At 41.1% G+C, this 18,185-nt stretch overlaps 1 protein-coding gene across 3 annotated transcripts; it reads left to right on the top strand.

Moving 5' to 3' along the window:
• Positions 1 to 7: 7 nt before the first annotated feature.
• LOC103136048 (cytospin-B) lies at positions 8 to 17,837 on the top strand. 3 transcript variants are annotated; one of them, XM_007549132.2, is made up of 12 exons: positions 8 to 267; positions 711 to 831; positions 5,966 to 6,535; positions 6,679 to 6,731; positions 12,125 to 12,663; positions 13,016 to 13,112; positions 13,223 to 13,289; positions 15,438 to 15,498; positions 15,760 to 15,856; positions 17,054 to 17,170; positions 17,262 to 17,321; positions 17,409 to 17,837. In XM_007549132.2, the coding sequence occupies exons 2-12, from the start codon at positions 792 to 794 to the stop codon at positions 17,496 to 17,498; spliced, it is 1,791 nt and encodes a 596-aa protein (XP_007549194.1). In that variant the 5' UTR covers positions 8 to 267; positions 711 to 791; the 3' UTR covers positions 17,499 to 17,837. The 3 variants fall into 3 exon arrangements, with proteins under 3 accessions (XP_007549194.1, XP_016525525.1, XP_016525524.1); XM_016670039.1 differs by having other exon boundaries at positions 658 to 831; XM_016670038.1 differs by having other exon boundaries at positions 8 to 831.
• Positions 17,838 to 18,185: the final 348 nt, after the last annotated feature.

The following is an 18,185-nucleotide window of genomic DNA, read 5'->3' as shown; positions in this document are numbered from 1 at the left end:
CTTTTTTTTTTTTTTTTTTTTTTAAAATTTTTACTCTAATTGCGACACTTAGAAGGGAAAAGTCTTGGTTGTGTTTGAGTTTGATCGGTAAGAGCTGCGGCTGGATCAGTGCAGCCGCCTTTGCGTCTCTACACTGAAGAAAGCAGCAGAAGAAGCGCCTCTCGTTGGGCAGCGCTTCAGACACACAAAGTAAAGCGGGAAGAAGCAGAAGGGCGACTTATTAAGGAGATCTGAAGACTCTTGGAGTTACTTATTTCACTTTCAAAGGTTTGTATCTAGTTTCATGTTATAATTAGCAGCTTTAATATGGAGGAATAAACTTTTTTTTGCGATTGGGGGAAAGCATTTTTAAGCTGAGAGAAGAGGTTTTTAGAATTAAGATGTTTGCTTTATTCACAGCTCGGACAGTGCACAGTGGCTCGGATTGGTGCGTTTGCTCGTTATGCGCATTTCTTCTGCCGAAATTTGAAACTCGTATATCAGCTTATTTTGTTTTCTGTTTTGATCTCTCTAGACTAGACTAAACTAGACCGTCTAAGTTCAATTCAGGACTTCACTCAGGCAGCTACTATATAATTTAGCTTCCTTTTGTAAACATTGTGATTTTCTGAACAGGCGAATGTCCGTTATTAACGCCGTGTAAACACACACTTTTAGGAGCCTGTTTGCGGCTGCATGACCTCACCTGACAAATTACTGGATGTGTGCAGGGTCACCTAAGCGCTGGCCTGGACGAAGAGCAACAAGTACTTGCAGGGCCGCTTCCCCGGCCCAATCTCTGTTAATGCAAGATGGGCAACTTTTCCACCAAGGACAACAATGGGAACACAGGTAGGTCAGCAGACGAGCAAATGCAGCTTTCAGCAGGGCCAGTTCTTGCAAGATTGGTGCCCTGGGCATCCACTTGCTGCCCCCCCTCCCCCTCTCTCTTGCTAACCAATACTCTCTCTGTCCTCAAAAACACAAGTTAGAAATACTCAGAACTAAAATCAATTTGCCTGTTCAGTGTAGCTCATGTTTTTTTTTTCTTTTGTTTTTTTAGCTGGAGAGATAGATAGCATAGACCTCTGGCAATTGCAGGGGGTAGGAACCGCAGCTGAATGTGAATAGCTAATATCTGCGAAGTTACCCCCTCTAAGAATACCTTTTTATTTTGATAGTTCAAAATAGGTACCTTAACTGAATATGCACAATAGAAACCATCGGCACTACCACAGAAGTTACTATCTATAGTCCCTTATTTTTTACTATTGAGGGAAGAGCCAGTCATCATCAAAGAAAGTAATGGCACTTGTAAATTGGCTTCATTGCAATTTAGAAGTTCTAGTAGCTAATGGCATGTCAAGCGGCATTGCTCTTGCATATTTCAGATTCCTAAGCTGCAATTTCTTTTGAATATAATGCTCTACAAAAACAAGAGTTATGTTCCACAGAAAAATCTATTTCTATGGAATCATCATGTATATTGTACTGCGAATAAGCAGCCTGTGTGTAAATATCGGTAAATCGAAAAAGGAAAAAGAAAGAAACAGAAATCCTAATTTTTCTACTTAAAGTAAAACTTGAACAGTCAGAAACCATTTTAGAGTACATTAAAACTAATGGTAAACTGAACTCTAGCTCCTTTTTTTGAAAGTGGTTCATTTTGGGGATCCACTCAACCCTTTTTTTTCTATCGTGTTTAAAACATTTTTTTTTGTAATATAGAAAGTAAAATATATCTAATAAGGAAAAGAAAAAGGGGAAGAGAAGAACAACTACACAAATTTTCCCAAAAGGTTGTGATTGTGAAACTGAAGGCAACAAAAGGAAAGGAAAGGCAAAGGCTGAATGTGTGTGGCTGCAGGAATGTTGGCAGCCTTCCTTCGTGTTGCTCAGTGAGTGGTCATTCTCCTTGAGTCCCTGTGTGATTCGTCCTGGGCCCGCCGAGCCAGCTGTGATGAATCGGCAGAATTCCCCTGCTCACTGCAAGGGCAGCGGATTAATCATAGGAGCCATAATACTGTCTGACACACACACACACACACACACACACACACATGTGCACACACACGCACGCAAACAAACTTTGTTAAAATAACTCAGATCCTACCTTATTCATTCACTTTACCACCCATACACATGAGTGAGAGAGCATATTTAGAGCTGGAATGGAAGATTAAAAAGCAAGGGTTGCATTAGATCTTTATTAGACAATCCTGTCATTCTTCATGAGTGAGTTTGGCCTTGCTGCAGGTGGTGCATAACTTTACAAATGTTCAAAAGCAGCTCTTACGTCACTTTAGAAAAAAAACAAAAACAATCCCTTTGCTAGTCGAGCAGCATCTGCCCAAACATGGGAAAGAAAGAAAACGCTGTTCTCCCATTTTCCTATTATTGGTTAAGGTATAATTATTGCTGAACCCAGAAAGAGGAAATGACGTCTGCATTTGTGTCTAACCTGATAATTTATTGGAAGCCCAATGCTGCAATGCTCAAAATGTCACCCCCTGTGTTATTTAATGTGGGAAATGAACGTTGCAGCGTTTGACTCCATGATTATAGCCTGGGTGTTTTGCGAGAGCCATCCCACTGAATATTGTTTTCAGTGTCAACAAGCAAGACTAGTGACGACTAAATGCTTATTTTCTTAACTCTGGCTTCGATTCAGCTGTTTTCGTCGATTTTGTTGCGTCTTGCAGCTGCGGATCATGAAATATGATGCTTGCAGTCTTTTCCACGTTCCATTGTTTTAAAATACCGTTTTAGGATTTATACCCGTTGGAACATTTCTCACATTTTTTTCATGTTAACCACCATATTGTGAAGTAACATGATAACCGTACACGCTTTGCTCTTTTGCTATAATTGCAACTGAAGATCTTTGGGGCTGTGTCACCACCAGCTATGTTTGTGCTGAAATCCTTTATCGTTCTTTGCAGAACAACTCAAGTGTTATCAGACTCCATAGTTGGCGCTAGGCCTGTCACGATAACAAATTTTGCTGAGCGATTGTCTAAAAAATTATTGCGATAAACGATAATATTGTTTCAAGACCAGTTGACACTGATTTAATGGAAATGACTAATAATGCATGTGATTTTCTGCCATACATACACTTTATTTTCAAAACACATAACAATGGAACTGATAAACTAAATTAACAAAACAACCAAAAACAAAAATAAAATGGATTCTCAGTCTCCATTAACAGAATCGTACTTGAATAAAAACTAAACATAAAGCCAAAGTGTAAATAAATACTGTGTTCAACCAAAAGCATGCAGATTATGAAGTCTGTATACTGTCATGAAGTGGTGAATGGGAGGTGGGGAGGATGAACGCTGAGACCCAGGTTGTGAAGAAAATGATTAATTTAATGATGAAAAGCTCGGCACGGCAGAAAATATAGCACACAGCTAATTACCGGTAGCAAATGATACACGGAGGACTGAAAACGAGAGCTAACGCTAACCAGAACTTCAACAGTTCTACTGGAGAGCAGAGAAATGTAAGACATGCGACAGAACTGACTTTAGACGAGGACCCGACAAGAGAGACAGGTGGACTTAAATACACAGGGAGGGTAGTCAGGAAAACTAGACACACCTGGGAAGCAACAACAGAGTAGACAGGACAGGAACAGGACTAAATACAGAAAACCTCAAAAAATAACTACAGAAAACACAGAACGCAACATGTACTGTATTGGCCTTCAGTAATCACTAGATTTAAATAGAGAAGACGGGCACATCCTGACGCAATAGTTCACACTACACGATGTTTTGCCCCTATTTTCCCCTTACGATAATCTTAGAACGTTCGTGTTCCAAGATTGTCGCTGGTGATTTTGTAACCGATCATCCTGCAGTGTGTGGTGTGTTACGGTAGATCATCGGTCGTGGCTTCAATCTAAATCATGGGTTTTCCCCGACTGGGATCTTAACGCAGCCTGTTGAATGTGACGGCCCTGCCAACATGGCTAGGTGGGCCCCATATGGGGAAAAGGAGGGCAGACCAGATGGGTCNTTTGCTGAGCAATTCTCTAAAAAATTATTGCGATAAACGATAATATTGTTTCAAGACCAGTTGACACTGATTTAATGGAAATGACTAATAATGCAGCCATAGATACACTTTATTTTCAAAACACATAACACTGGAACTGATAAACTAAATTAACAAAACAACCAAAAACAAAAATAAAATGGATTCTCAGTCTCCACAGAATCGTACTTGAATAAAAACTAAACATAAAGCCAAAGTGTAAATAAATACTGTATTCAACCAAAAGAGTGCAGATTATGAAGTCTGTATACTGTCATGAAGTGGTGAATGGGAGGTGGGGAGGATGAACGATGAGACCCAGGTTGTGAAGAAAATGATTAATTTAATGATGAAAAGCTCGGCACGGCAGAGAATATAGCACACAGCTAATTACCGGTAGCAAATGATACACGGAGGACTGAAAACGAGAGCTAACGCTAACCAGGACTTCAACAGTTCTACTGGAGAGCAGAGAAATGTAAGACATACGACAGAACTGACTTTAGACGAGGACCCGACAAGAGACAAAGGACACAGGTGGACTTAAATACACAGGGAGGGTAGTCAGGAAAACTACACACACCTGGGAAGCAACAACAGAGTAGACAGGACAGGAACAGGACTAAATACAGAAAACCTCAAAAAATAACTACAGAAAACACAGAACACAACATGTACTGTATTGGCCTTCTAGATTTAAATAGAGAAGACGGGCACAACCTGACGTAATAGTTCACACTACACGATGTTTTGCCCCTATTTTCCTCTTACGATAATCTTAGAACGTTGGGCGTTCCAAGATTGTCGCTGGGGATTTTGTAACCGATCAGTCAGTCATGGGTTTTCCCTGACTGGGATCTTAACGCAGACTGTTGAATGTGACAGCCCTGCCAGCATGGCTAGGTGGGCCCCATATGGGGAAAAGGAGGGCAGACCAGACAGGTCCCATATGGGTTTGTTCGCGGGCTCCACGGTGGCCCGACATGGGTTTGCCCTTGTAGGGCCACAGCCCACATGGGCCCTGCATGGGCAAACCCATGTGGGGCCACCGTGGAACCCGCGGACAAACCCATATGGGACCCCTATGTCAGCCCTCCTTTCCCCCACATGGGGCCCACCTAGGCATGCTGGCAGAGAGGTAGCCAATCAGAAAACGCGGATTCTCCTCCGCGCTTTCTCAGGGGAAATTACGAAGGGAATCCTAAACAGCTGACACGGCGCAACCCGAAGTCCAGCAGACATTGGAGATGATATGTGGAAACAACATTAATATTTATTCAACATTTCGTGCAAATAATATAGAAATGACAAGGAGAGGAGTTGGAGCCAAATTGCTACTGCAGTTGATAAACCCGGTAACTTTTCAGCTGTTCTTCGTTAATGTGACATAAATAGGTTATAATGATTTTCATTCAGTCAGAACTTTACGCTGACTCTAGCCACATGCATCACAGGTAGATTCTAGTAAAGCATTGATTAATGCCTGATTTTAAAATTAGTTAACTGGACTTGTAGCCATTATTTTGTGCCCATGTGACTGGACACCACATGGCACGACAAACCCGATTGAACAGTTATACCTAGGATTTCTGTCGGCTAATGTATCTCTCAGGTTTTGAAAATGGGCCGACAGTCAGCCGACAACTCTGTAGTGTGAGCTGGACATTACACTAAGGAAATGAGGAAGGGAGGGTCAGTGGAGAGCACGGAGTTGAGACTTTTTTCATTCAGTGTCAACAGAAAGAAAAAAGGCAGGAAGAGACGATAAAGCCGATAATTAAAATGAGGTCAATAGGTTTAATTTATCGTGCGATTAATTGATTTATCGTTTATCTCCACAGGCTTAGTTGGCGCCTCTGACAACAGTACGAATTCATGGTACAGACTCTCAATTGGACTTAGAACTGGACTCTTTTCATTCTTTCATTTTTATTCCTAGGGGCACCTTTGGAGAGTTTCCACACTCCACCTTCATCTCCACAGAGCAGCATTCCCCAACTTCCACTTCCCACCGCATCCCCTACTTTACCCCCACCACCAGCTGCAACCGTCACTTCGAGTGGGAAGAAACCACACCAATGCTCTCCAAGGAGCCCTATCCCCCCTCCTGACTGGAAGCCTCCTCCACCAGGTGGCCCAAGCAGCTCTGCAGTCAGTCCTGCAGTGAGCCCTGTTCTCAAGAAACCTGGCAGTATTGTGGCAGGCAAGGGGCAAGCTTATTCAGGGAGAAATGGCGGCCTACCGACCCCTACATCCAGAACGTCGGGCTCCCAAGTGAAGAGTGTGGCTGTTAGTCCTATAAAGAGTCCTTCGTCGGTGTGCAGCGCGCCACCTGCCACCAGCTCTGTGGAGCAGAGCAAGAAAGAAAGAAACAGTAGTCTGAGTGAGTCCCTCCTGCCGGGTAATGAAGACAAAGACAAACAAAGCAAAGAACTAGCAAAACTCCTGGAGGAGTGCCGGAGTACACTGGGTGTTACAGACAGACGGGATGGGACCACAAACACAACAGGCAAGAATTGTCTCAGTTGGTCATAAAGCTTCTCGTCCTGTATTTAATGCAAAGTGATTCAGAGCTGCAGAAGTTTTCTTTGACACATTTCCTGTTTGATTTGCATGTTCTTTCTCATATTTTTTGTTTTCACCCCCTCTCAGAGATGCTAAAGCAACTGCTCACTGAAGTGAAAAGTTTAAAGACTACTTTGCAGGTAAGCAATGGCTTTCCTTGTGAGTTTTGAGCTGTGTGCTTACTGAACTGTGAGTGGTGACTAGTCATGAATAGCCATGTTAGGGCTGCGCTGACATATATTTCAATCATTCAAGGATTATAGATTGCCTTTACAGCAGGTAAAATTGCAGTTCTCACAGTAAATGCATGTCTAATATTTCTATTAGCATTTTCATTCAACACATACAAAGTAAAAGCAATTCTGTCTATAAATAAAGTTTTGTATAATGCAGTGAGATGTTATGTTTTTAGACCTCCAGACATGCTTGATAATAGTAATCTTGTTTTCCCCAGCACATTTGATAAATTACTTTTCTTAAGTAAACAGGAAGTTATCCACAAGCCAGGTTGGTTGCTATAACCCCTCAGCTGTGAGATAACACTGACACACACATTCTGTCACTTCCCAGCTCCCAAACCACAATAGACTTTGGAATGAGCCCCACTCTGCCTCCTGGGAGCTGCAGCCTTGTTCATTAAAGCTTTTCCTGTCCTCTGCTTGTCCTCAGAGGCCAGAGAGAGAGAGATAAAGAGAGAGAGAGAGAGAGAGAGAGAGAGAGAGAGAGAGAGAGAGAGAGAGAAATAATCTGAAATCACCTTACTTGAGATAATGTTGGCAGTTGTGCCCCACTTTGATGTAAGAAGTTAAAAGTCTCAACTTCAAAGTTGCATTTCCTCCTATAACAAGCCCAAACTGAATAACCTGAGTACAATGAGAATGAAATTGAATTCTTTTGAGAATTCTTCTATTCTATTGCTAAAGCTTTCTGTGTTTTCATGGGGATGATGATATTCTTTGGTAATTTCCTGTCAGTCACTCAATTCTAATGCCTTTCCCTCCCTTATGAGCTCTGTGGGCAGATGCTCTTAGTTTCCTCTAGATCTGCCTCAGATTACAACAGCTGGATATGACCTACAGTGGACCTACTTCATCTGTCGTAGAGTCGCAGACGATGTGTTTCCATCATCTGTAATTGAAAATCTGACACAGTCTATACGTATAGATTGTTTCTCCTGTAGTCCAATCCTCACTGATGTGGACAGTTTATTCACTCCAAGCTTTATCTATCATTTCTTCAATCTCTTGTAAACTTTCCCACATTCTAATAAGGGTCTTAGTAATATCAGCCTCACACAGGTCAGGAAACCTTAGAAAAACTGTAATACAGCACTGAGAGGGGGCCAGCGTGTCGTGGAAATGGGGCAGCTCAGACCTTGTGTTTACATGAGCCCTCAGCAGAGCGATATGAGCAAGCAGAGGTCGTCTTATTAAACCCTCCCGCTCTCCTCTGAAGGCCCGGGATTCTCTTTTTGTGGAAAATGGAGCTGCTATGTAGAGAGCGGGGGTTCACATTCAGTTGTTTGGGAGACAAAACCTGTTTTGTTCTGTGCTCTGCTGTGAGGTGGAGGGGGTTGAGCTCTGCACTGTAACTGACGGAGTTTATGTTGTTGTTTGTGTCCCATAGGAAAATACATGCAGATTTTTACAAAGCAGATTTTTTCCCCTCTTGCAAGGACACAAAAACACTTGTGCCCTTGCATGACTCAAGTGTTTTTTATGTCTAAAGTGCATTGAACTTCATTGGCATTTTGTCACATCACCGTCACAAATGTCACAGTTTTTTTTAAGTTTTTTTTTTATTTGGAATATTTAATAGACAAACACAAAGCAGTCCCTGGTGTGACAATACCAGTAGTAAACTGACTCACAAGGAGCACTTTAATCAGAGACTCACAATGACTCTGGGGGTGATGCAAAGCTCAATCTGAATAAAACATATTAAAGTTTGTGGTTGTAAAGTGAGAAAATGGGGAGAAAAGATCGTGGGGCATGAACACTTGTTTAAAGAAGCATTAAGACTATTTTGTGCCTGTTTTAAGTGAAAAAAAATACAGAGCATGAATCTGCAATAGTTTTATTATTACTTTTGCAGCAGTACTCCTTCCTGACTCATCTCACGCTTCCTCTCCTTTCTTCTACATTGTTTCACCTTTTCCCCTCATTCATTTTATCCTTTTATCTGAGCTCAACTTCGAATTTTTCTTCATCGTATCTGGCCAGATTGATTAACTCTTTTTCTATTCAGTTTAAGTACCCTGCTAGTCTTCCTGTGACATTTTTACAGCAAGGTTCTTCTATGTGCTTTCTCTTTGCCGCTTCCAAAAATCTCCTTGTCACTCTCCGTCTATCCGAGAGTCAGAATGCTTTCCCTATGCACTTCCAGCAGCAGAGCACCATCTGTCTGTGCTTATGTCTTTCAGTTGTCTTAACGAGCAAAAGCGAAATCAGCTCATTCATTGCATGTATGCATGTTGCCGCGTGGGTGGCTGGATGAATTTGTGTTCCCGTCAGATCTTCTCAAAGCCGTGCTTCGGAATCAGTTCCAGGTGAACGCTGCTGGAGATTTTCAGAAATGATCTGCTGGTTCTCTTTTCTCTGCTCGCTAGACTGCTCCTGCAAAACAAGCCTTAGAAAGGGCCCCTGCACATGGAGGTCATGCAGGCTAGTCACGTGTTCAAAGAAGACTGTGCACCAGCTAGGATTTTCGTGTTCGCTCTCTGCTAGATTTGTAGTGTCGCTTGCTGGTGATTGCATCTGCAGGCTTTGGGTCGCCTCAAGTTGAGTTGTTTGTAGAAATTGTGCCGTTGGCATCTATAAATGTGTATATTAGTACATAAATAAAAAGCGTATTTGTTTTTCAAAATGTATTCAAAGTGATTAACCCCACTGTGTCAATTGCCATTTAAAGTGGAGGTCTTTTGGGGTTTAGTCTCTCAACTTTGAGTGTCAAGAAACCCTAACTAGTCCGTCTTCTTAGCAAAATAGCTGAAGCTTCGTCAGGTCGGATGGACAGTGAACATTAGTTGAAAATATTGCCACAGATTTTCAATTAATTGACTTTGATGACACACGAAAAAAGGTTTGATTTAAACCATTCTTCTACTTAAACTCTTTAAAGAGTGATTTAAAAAAAATTGTAGGAAAATAGACACAAAACTTGTGTTTTTCTTCTAATTCTACTGTGACAAAATGTTTTAAAAGACATTTTCCATTTGTCAAGCACTACATCTCAAGAGCTTTCCAAACAATCTCTGAATTCACATTACAGGCTGTGGAAAAGTAGAAAACAGAAGAAGAGAAACATTACGCAGTTGGGATAGTTCCCTCAAGAATGTTTTCTAAAAACTGGGTGTGGAGGTGAACAAGGGATAGATGGGTGGAACATACTCAGAGGACATTTCCAAGTGTGCTGGACCTTTCCCAGGATCAGCCAGGATTTCAGCTGTGCCTGGAGACAGGCATAGATGTATGTTTGTCCCTGTCGAGGTTGGATACCTCATCTGGTCTTGCAGGGGACCACGAGGTCAGGCCTTTTGGGACTGGGTCAGTTTGTGTGTAAATCCACGCTGTTATCGCAGTATGAACCGAGGAGCACCTCTTCCTGTTTCCTTAAACAGACATGCTCTAGTTGGTGCATCCACATTCAGATAAGAAATACACCGCACAGACACGAGCATTGAAAAACAGTGGTGGGGGTGGGGGGTTAGGATTTCCTTAATTCAGAACTTGCACAGTTTCAAACAGGAAACATCATGTTTCTTTTCATTTAGTGCTTTCAGTAAAGTTAACAGTGAGGTTTGATGTTGCGGTGGAACAAAAAGAGGGGTGTATGTGTGGGAGTGAGGAAAAGGAATATAATATTATGTGTGCGTGTGTGTGTGCGCGCGCATTCAGTGTAATCAAGCCCAGCTGCGGTCTGGAGTCACTGGTCAGATGAGGGAACGTGTTGGCTCAGACTTCCCCTCCTCCTCACATCTCCATCCATTCTTCATCTAATTCCCCAAACCTTCCCGACTCCTCTGCTTCTCGGTCTCAATTCCCTGGCTCACGTAGCTCTGCTTCAAACGTGTGTGATTTAAAACACTTTTATTTTTGCTTTCCCTCCCCATATCCTTTAGCGTTTCGTCTTACAGTAATCATTGCCTTGACTTTCACAATAATCTGTTATCGGTTACCTCTTGGCTTTGGCTGGTTCAGATTTCCTCTTTTGATCCCTGTTTGTTTGATGTTTGCCTTCTCCCCTTTATTTCAGTATGCTAGCCTCAGATATGCACAAACCTTTTTTTTTTTTTCCTGTCATCCTTGAAGTTGCGAAACAGAGTCAGTTTGATGAGAATCTTACTCAGAAACTGTATTGCTCATATGTACAAAAACAAAAGAACATCTTTGGATCGCAGCCCAAGGAGTTGAGACATAGAATGCAGTTTCACAATACAAGACTGATGTGAAAAATGAAAAAAAGTTGAACACTTCTGACCCATTTAGTTATGCTTCTTTAGAAGTGACTTGGCGCTCCACTCCTTTCAGCATGCTGAGACCTGCTGTTTAGTTTGGTATAACTTGTGTGGGCCAAATGGATATTTGATTGCTCCTTTTCACAACCTAATTTGATATAAATATGCCTGCTTCAGAACAGACGACACACATGTAGGATGTAGTTTATGTAGGAAATAAGCTGACTCTTACACAAAAGCTGAAATCTGTACCACCAACAATTTCTGACAGAAATGTAGCTTTTAAAAAGATAAAACAAATTTTCTCCAATACACTTAGCTTCCTGGTATCTGACATATTTGGCTTCTACTAGATGAGACCACCCAGTCTTCTTCCGAGAAGCTTCTGAAGCTTTTTTTTTTTTTTGTTTCCTCTGTTTGCTTCATTTTTAAACAGCTGAGTCGTGCTAAATGAAGCTAAGTCTTCCTTACTCAACAGCAACTGCTACACTGAAGAGTGTTGCACTGTTAATTCCTCAGGAAGGAAAGTAGCTATTGGCTCAAGTAACGTTTGTCAGAGATATACATTGTGGACTCCCAGACTAATTACAAAGGATGAGATATAGACGGTCACATTAAGAGGTAGAACAAAGAAAGCATTAGCAAAGTGTAAAACACAATGAACACAGAAGGTTAAAGGTACTTTATGGACTTTATATTCATATGAAGAACGACCAGCAGCCACCTCCTTTCATCCTCTAATTCACTGTTTCCCAACCCTGGTCCTCAAGCCACTGGCCTGCAGGTTTTAGATGTTTCCCTGCTTTAACATATTGGATTCAGATGATTGTAGTTCAGCAAAAGTCTGTTTACCAGCCATCAATTGAAATTGCATGTGCTGAAGCAAGGGTATCCCTTGAGGTGCACCTGTTACAGTTGTCTGGCTGATCACTGACCTTATACAACCTGATCTTTTTTGGGGGCAAAAATTAGGACATTTTTTATTAATTGTGGATCACTAGTGCATTAAATCTCTGCCATGTCATTAAAATGAGGTGAAATGTCACTTTTTAAATAACGCCAACTATTTCCCTTCAGACAGAGCGTGGGGAATGGCTGCAGTTCCAGGCAGACTTTCAGGTGGCCGTGTCAGTGGCTGACCGCCTGAAAGCCGAGGCAGAAGAGGAGCTTACGGCGTTAAGAACGGCCCACAAGGAAATTGAGATGGAGCTGGCCGCTGCTCAGCAGAGACAGAAAGAGGCTGAAAATCAGCTGGTCACTCTACAAAGAGAACTGAAGGAAACCAGGCAAAAACTGTCTGTTTTCACCGAGGTTCAAGACAAAACTGAAGTTCACGCACGACAGGAGCTGAAGCCATCCAATGGAGAATCCAATATCTCTGAAAGCAAAGAGGGGACCAATCGGGGCAGGGTGAGGGCATTGTACATGCTCGGGGGAGAAAGGATGGACAGTAAGAGTCAGAATCTCGTTGTGAAGAATGTTGTTGAGGACGATTCAATAATAGACTGTAAAGGCATGACCAGAACTTCCCTGAGAAACGTGACCAATGAGGATCAGTACGGAGCAGATGTTCAGTCCAATAATCCACGAAGGGTAACATCTTCAGAGAGGTCAAGGTGAGACAAACTCTTAAGCCCACTGCTCTCTTTAAAGTAACCAAAATCTGCAAATATATTTGCACTCGGTGCAATTGTTGTGTGTAATTTGATAGACTTTTCTGAACAAAACTGTTGCGTCTTTTGCAATTATTATCTTTGGCATGCAAAGAAGGATAACAATTACCTTGTTGAGGTGGAATGCTGCTGTGGTTTCCTCTGAATTCGTTTCCATACATCTCCGTGGGACCACATGAGGACAGCCTCATCAGATTAATTCAAAGCTGGATCTGAGAGAAACAACTGTCCAGTGAAAAATTGCTAGGTATTAAAGTCTGTTGTTGTTGTTGTTGTTGTTGTTGTTATGTGTTAGAAGCCTGTCTAGATTGCCTCCTTCTTCAGACAATGCTGCCAACCAGAATGGAACCTTCCAGACTAACTCCACTTCAACACTGGAGTCAACCAACAGGGTGAGATACAAGCTCTGGGCAAAAACAACAACAACAAAAATGTATTACTTCATATTTAAAGATCACGTAACCCTTATCTGCTGTCAGCTAAAACAAATTTTGTTTTCTAGAACTTGGGGCAACTAAGAGGAAGAAAAGGTCTGGATTGGCAAGATGGCAAGTTTTCCAGTGATGCTGGTCAGTTTCTCTATAAAATTTCTGCACAAACTGATTGTGTTTAGTGAGGTTTTGCTGTTTATCTTTGTTCATATTAGCTTTTGTCTTCTCATTGCAAGTTCTTTAAACCCCTTGAATATTGTGTCCCTTTTCAACCACAAAATTCAATATGTTTTATAGGGATTGTTTTATGATACATCAGTACAAAGCAGCACATCATTGTGAATTAGAAGGAACAAAAGAAATATACTTTAAAAAGGTTTTGGAAATAAACAACTTCAAAGTGTAGCGAGCATTTGAATTATCCATTTGCTCTGATGGGCTGCACAGTGGCGCAGTTGGTAGAGCTGTTGCCTTGGAGGAAGAAGGTTCTGGGTTTGATTCTTTCTGCATGGAGTTTGCATGTTCTCCCTGTGCATGCGTGGGTTTTCTCCGGGTACTCCAGTTTCCTCCCACAGTCCAAAAACATGACTATCAGGTTAATTGGCCTCTCCAAATTGCCCCTAGGTGTGAGTGTGTGTGTGCATGGTTGTGTGTCTCTGTGTTGCCCTGCGACAGACTGGCAACCTGTCCAGGGTGAACCCTACCTCTCGCCCGGAACGTTAGCTGGAGATAGACACCAGCAACCCTCCAGTCCCCACTAAGGGACAAGAATGTAAAGAAAATGGATGGATGGATGGATTTGCTCTGATAACTTTAAGTAACATTTGGTGCATTCTGTAGCCTGCATAATTTGGAGTCCCACTGTGTGAAGCCTGATAATGGCAGCATTGTGCTGTAGTGATGCATTTTCTTCAGTTAGGACAGAGAAACTGGTCAGAGTTGATGGATGGAGCTGGACCAAAACATCGATCCACATTTTACTGTGGGAGGTGGAAATTGTCTCAGTTTGAAAATGCTTTGATTCTTTAAAGGAGGACTCTGTTTGGAGATTACTAAGCAAAATGGCTGGTTACTATTGGTTAACAAATGTGCTTGCACAATTTTACAGGTGAACATTCAAATCACAAGGCATTTACTGATTTAAACCTTTTCAAGCCCATTTACTTTCAATTTTATGATCGGAGACGTACAATTGGACTGCTGCTTGCCCATATGGACACCATTGGGAGTTAGGAGGAAAAAACGTGTATTTGTAATAGTTCATTGTGTATGAATTTGGAAAGACACTGTCAATTTACAGTGTTGACTTTCTTCAGGACCCAGTTACTTTTACCATCATGGGATAAAAAAGACAATGTACTTTGAGTTCCCCCGAGTGGTATAATAACTATTGGAGATAATCAGAAGTTGCTAAATGTTGGAACAGCTGGTTGTTGAAGCTACTCCAAGGAATCAACATGCTGCGGTAATTGAATGTTTGTCAGTGCAGATGCAGCATAGCATGAGATCATGTAACCTTATTATTGGATAATTGCTGTGATGTTTCAGGAGTACCTGCATGAAGATTCATTGGTGCAGAATGTAAGGCGTCTCATTTTAAAGGTTGCTCTGGCATTAGCTTTATTTGCAGTTGGTCAGATTGGAAATAAGTAGAGAGAGACCTGCAACAAAGATCCCAAAGTCTAGAATCCAACCTCAGACAACTGCTCTGATAGATGTGGAAATTGAGGTCCTATGTTCGGCCGCCAAATATGGTCTGACCCAGGTGTCTTAGAGTTTTGACTCTCATGTTACAGAAAGTTTTTTTGGCATGTCCGGAAGAACCTGGCAACCCGACTTAGCTGGTGATTAAATTGTGTTTTCTGTAGTATCAAAGGCGCCGGAATCCATTGAACAATGCGTGACCACAATGTGTAAGAATCAATCAGCCAAAGAACAAAGTTTTCTGTTTTTTCCCTCTGTAGTAGAAGATAAAGGAAATTCAAAGGACGAGAAAGATTAAAAGCACAGGGTCAAATCAGTCCTGATACCTTTGTGTGCGTCATGTATTTGAAAGCAAGTTTTGTCTTGTCAGTGCATGTCTTACTTCACATCATGTGATGTTTTAGAAGGTTGACATATAAGATTCTGCAGATAAATGGATCAATAGAATGTTTTTTTTTTTTTTTTGTGCGGGTAAATTATTTACCAGCTGTTAACATTTGATCAGAGCACCTAATAAAGCTGTTAAATTTTATAGTATGCTGTTGATGAGATGTTTTATAAATCCTGTCGCTTTCTTTGCAGGAAAGCGTGAAGAGTCTCTAAATAAGTACAACTCAGCCCTCACCGAGCTGCCACCCACAAAGTGAGTCCACACTCTTAGCCACATACCCCTCTGACATCAAGGCCAATGGAATTGCCACATCCTGTTAAAGTTGTTTTGTTTCCTTTGATCCAATTTGTCCGGTGGAGTCTCCATTTTAAGGACAACAAATGCCCCCTCCCGCAAAACGCAGGAAACGTTTTACTGAAGTTTCCTGCCTTTTTTTTTTTTTAATGCTGTACAAAGACAAAAAAATCAAAAAAGCTCGGCTCGTAGATCTTTTTTTCTTTATCTTGCTGTTAGATCCCAGGATGGTTTCAACCTACTTCTGCGTCGCCATGGAGGCTCAAAGAGAAACTCGCTGCTCCGCTGGTGTCAGAGCAGAACCCAAGGATACAAGGTGACTCAAGAGTCGGTTTAGTGTTTTGTGCATTCCAAATGTGGTAAAGGCACAGTCCAGTTTTCTCAGGTTTAACACACTGTTAGTAAATTTTAATCAATCAATGCTTTAAAGTACAGCTAGTTTACTGTTAGCACACTGTCTTGCTTTGGCTTTCCACATTTCAGGCAATAACTAAAGAATGTCTTCCAGTACTGGAACTGGAATTGCTCTTAGTTGCGAGATGTAGAGGCTACATGTTGCAGTTGGAGTATCTGAAGGCCTTTATTCTCAATGACCATGAAGATAGATGGGAATAAAAAGAACCAGGAACTATAAACTGTAATTGGTACTAAACTTAATGTATGTAACTAATGTTAAGCTGATTTAAATTCAATATAAAGCCATGTTATTGATGACTGAAATTTAATTATAAAGGGCTACATTAATTAATTTATTTTTTTTGCTGTCATACAGTTTACATATATTTTTAATTGCATGGAGTCTGATATGTGATTAGAACAAGGATCTAACATTAAGTAGGCAGGTGGTATTAACCCTTGTGCGTGCGAGGACTGAGGCAAACGTGGAAAATGATGCAAGTTTTACGTGGGTTAAATGATGTTTTAATGGAGGCTATAAAGGAAAACCATATAAAGCAGTACAAATAGGTGAATCTGGAAGAGAGCTGGCTTTAATGGAATGTATTTACGCTGGGGCATTGATTACTGACCATGGAGCAGGTGCTTGATTAGTAACACTTTGCAGCTGATGGAGGAAAGCCAGGATCTTGATTGAGCTGATGATATTTTGGTAGAGAATAACTAAAAAAATATGAATACACTACTAGGAAACACACCAGATTTAACTAAAGAAGATGAACTAATTAAATTGACGACAAAAATGAAGGAGTAACCAAAAATGCCAAAACATAAGAAGTCACTAAAACATAAAATGTTACATAAGTGGAAAACAAACAAAACTCTAAGGACCTCAAGCCTTAAATACTTTTCTGTATCCGTAGAGCCTTAGATCTCAAAAAATCAATCCACATATATTTTCGTCCAAATAGTTCGCATAGGCGTGCATGCTGCATTCAAGTCAAGACGGAAATAGAGGAAAAAATCTTACCCCTGTATTGATTTGAAACAATACGATTGTAAAGTATGGAAAGATTCTTTATTGTCTGAGTTGAGTGAACCTTTCCTCTTCATTCAGAATATTGACATCACGAACTTCAGCAGCAGCTGGGCAGACGGCCTCGCATTCTGTGCTGTCTATCACACCTACCTCCCTTCACACGTCCCCTACAGCAGCCTTAGTCCTGAGAACAAGGTACAAAATGCACACATTGTTGGTATTCTGGATAAGATCAAGCTATTGTTTGTGTTCAACTTAACAACTTGCCCCCCCCTTTTTTTTTTAGCGAGAAAATCTCAGCCTGGCATTCAAAACAGGAGAGACTGTGGGAATAACCCCATCACTGGTAAAGATCACTTCCATTATTCCATGCACAACGTACATTTGGTTTGTGTTCAAGCTGGTAAATCTATCTGAAATATTTCTCCTTCAGACAGCAGATGAGATGCTGCGAGCTGGTGGACCTGACTGGCAGAGGGTGCTGGGTTATGTGGAGAGCATCTACCGTCACTTTGAGATGTGAGGCGATGCAGGGGGAACATTTTGAAGAACGTACACATTTTTTCATAACTTCCACCAGTTCTGCCAAATGGTGGCAATAGTTGATAGTTAATAGGCAACTTGGCATTTTGGTCCAGATATAATTATTCTGGAAAAGGTCAAAACAAGGGTGTATAGCCTGCGTTGTGTGCTTTAACAGCTACTGGCTCTTGTAATAACGTCAAGGGAGTGCACCACACAAAATATATGACCAATAGTTGAAGACAAACAGAGGATCCAAAAATTACTTACACTTAGCGATTTCTTGGATATTTATCTTTGAAAGTGAGAATGATCAAATAAAGGGCATATTTCATGACTTTTAGGAATTGTCTTTGAAACTTTTTTTCCAAAAGATATTCAAAAAATATATGTATATTTTTTATGCCTAGTTCCCTAACAAAACAGAAAGCAAACAGAAGGCAGTCCAAAAACAAGTTGAAAGAATGATAAAGTCATCTGTTGGACAGTGCAGAACAGAATTGTCAATCAAGAAGAGAGCAGTGATGAGGAAGTCTGCAGAAGAGCTTAACCTCCCATTAAGATTAATCTAAAGGCTCTAAATGTGTCAAAAAAGTTGCTTTTGAATTTTTTTCATTTATAAATTAAATAAAGCAATTTAATTTCTAAATGAAATCCACAGTACTTTGGAAAACTGGCAGATTGCATC

The sequence above is a fragment of the Poecilia formosa genome, unplaced genomic scaffold (assembly GCF_000485575.1).
Source record: "Poecilia formosa unplaced genomic scaffold, Poecilia_formosa-5.1.2 Scaffold30, whole genome shotgun sequence".
In the NCBI taxonomy this organism is placed as follows: domain Eukaryota; kingdom Metazoa; phylum Chordata; class Actinopteri; order Cyprinodontiformes; family Poeciliidae; genus Poecilia; species Poecilia formosa.
The sequence above is the reverse complement of the archived record's forward strand: the minus strand, read 5'-3'. Positions and strand labels throughout refer to the sequence as shown.

Excerpts from the sequence above, each read along its gene's own strand:
- LOC103136048 (XM_007549132.2), top strand. The coding sequence starts at position 792 with ATGGGCAACTTTTCCACCAAGGACAACAATGGGAACACAG. Across the intron at positions 6,536-6,678 it reads TGGGACCACAAACACAACAG|AGATGCTAAAGCAACTGCTC; the intron begins GCAAGAATTGTC and ends ACCCCCTCTCAG. Across the intron at positions 13,113-13,222 it reads CACTGGAGTCAACCAACAGG|AACTTGGGGCAACTAAGAGG; the intron begins GTGAGATACAAG and ends TTTGTTTTCTAG.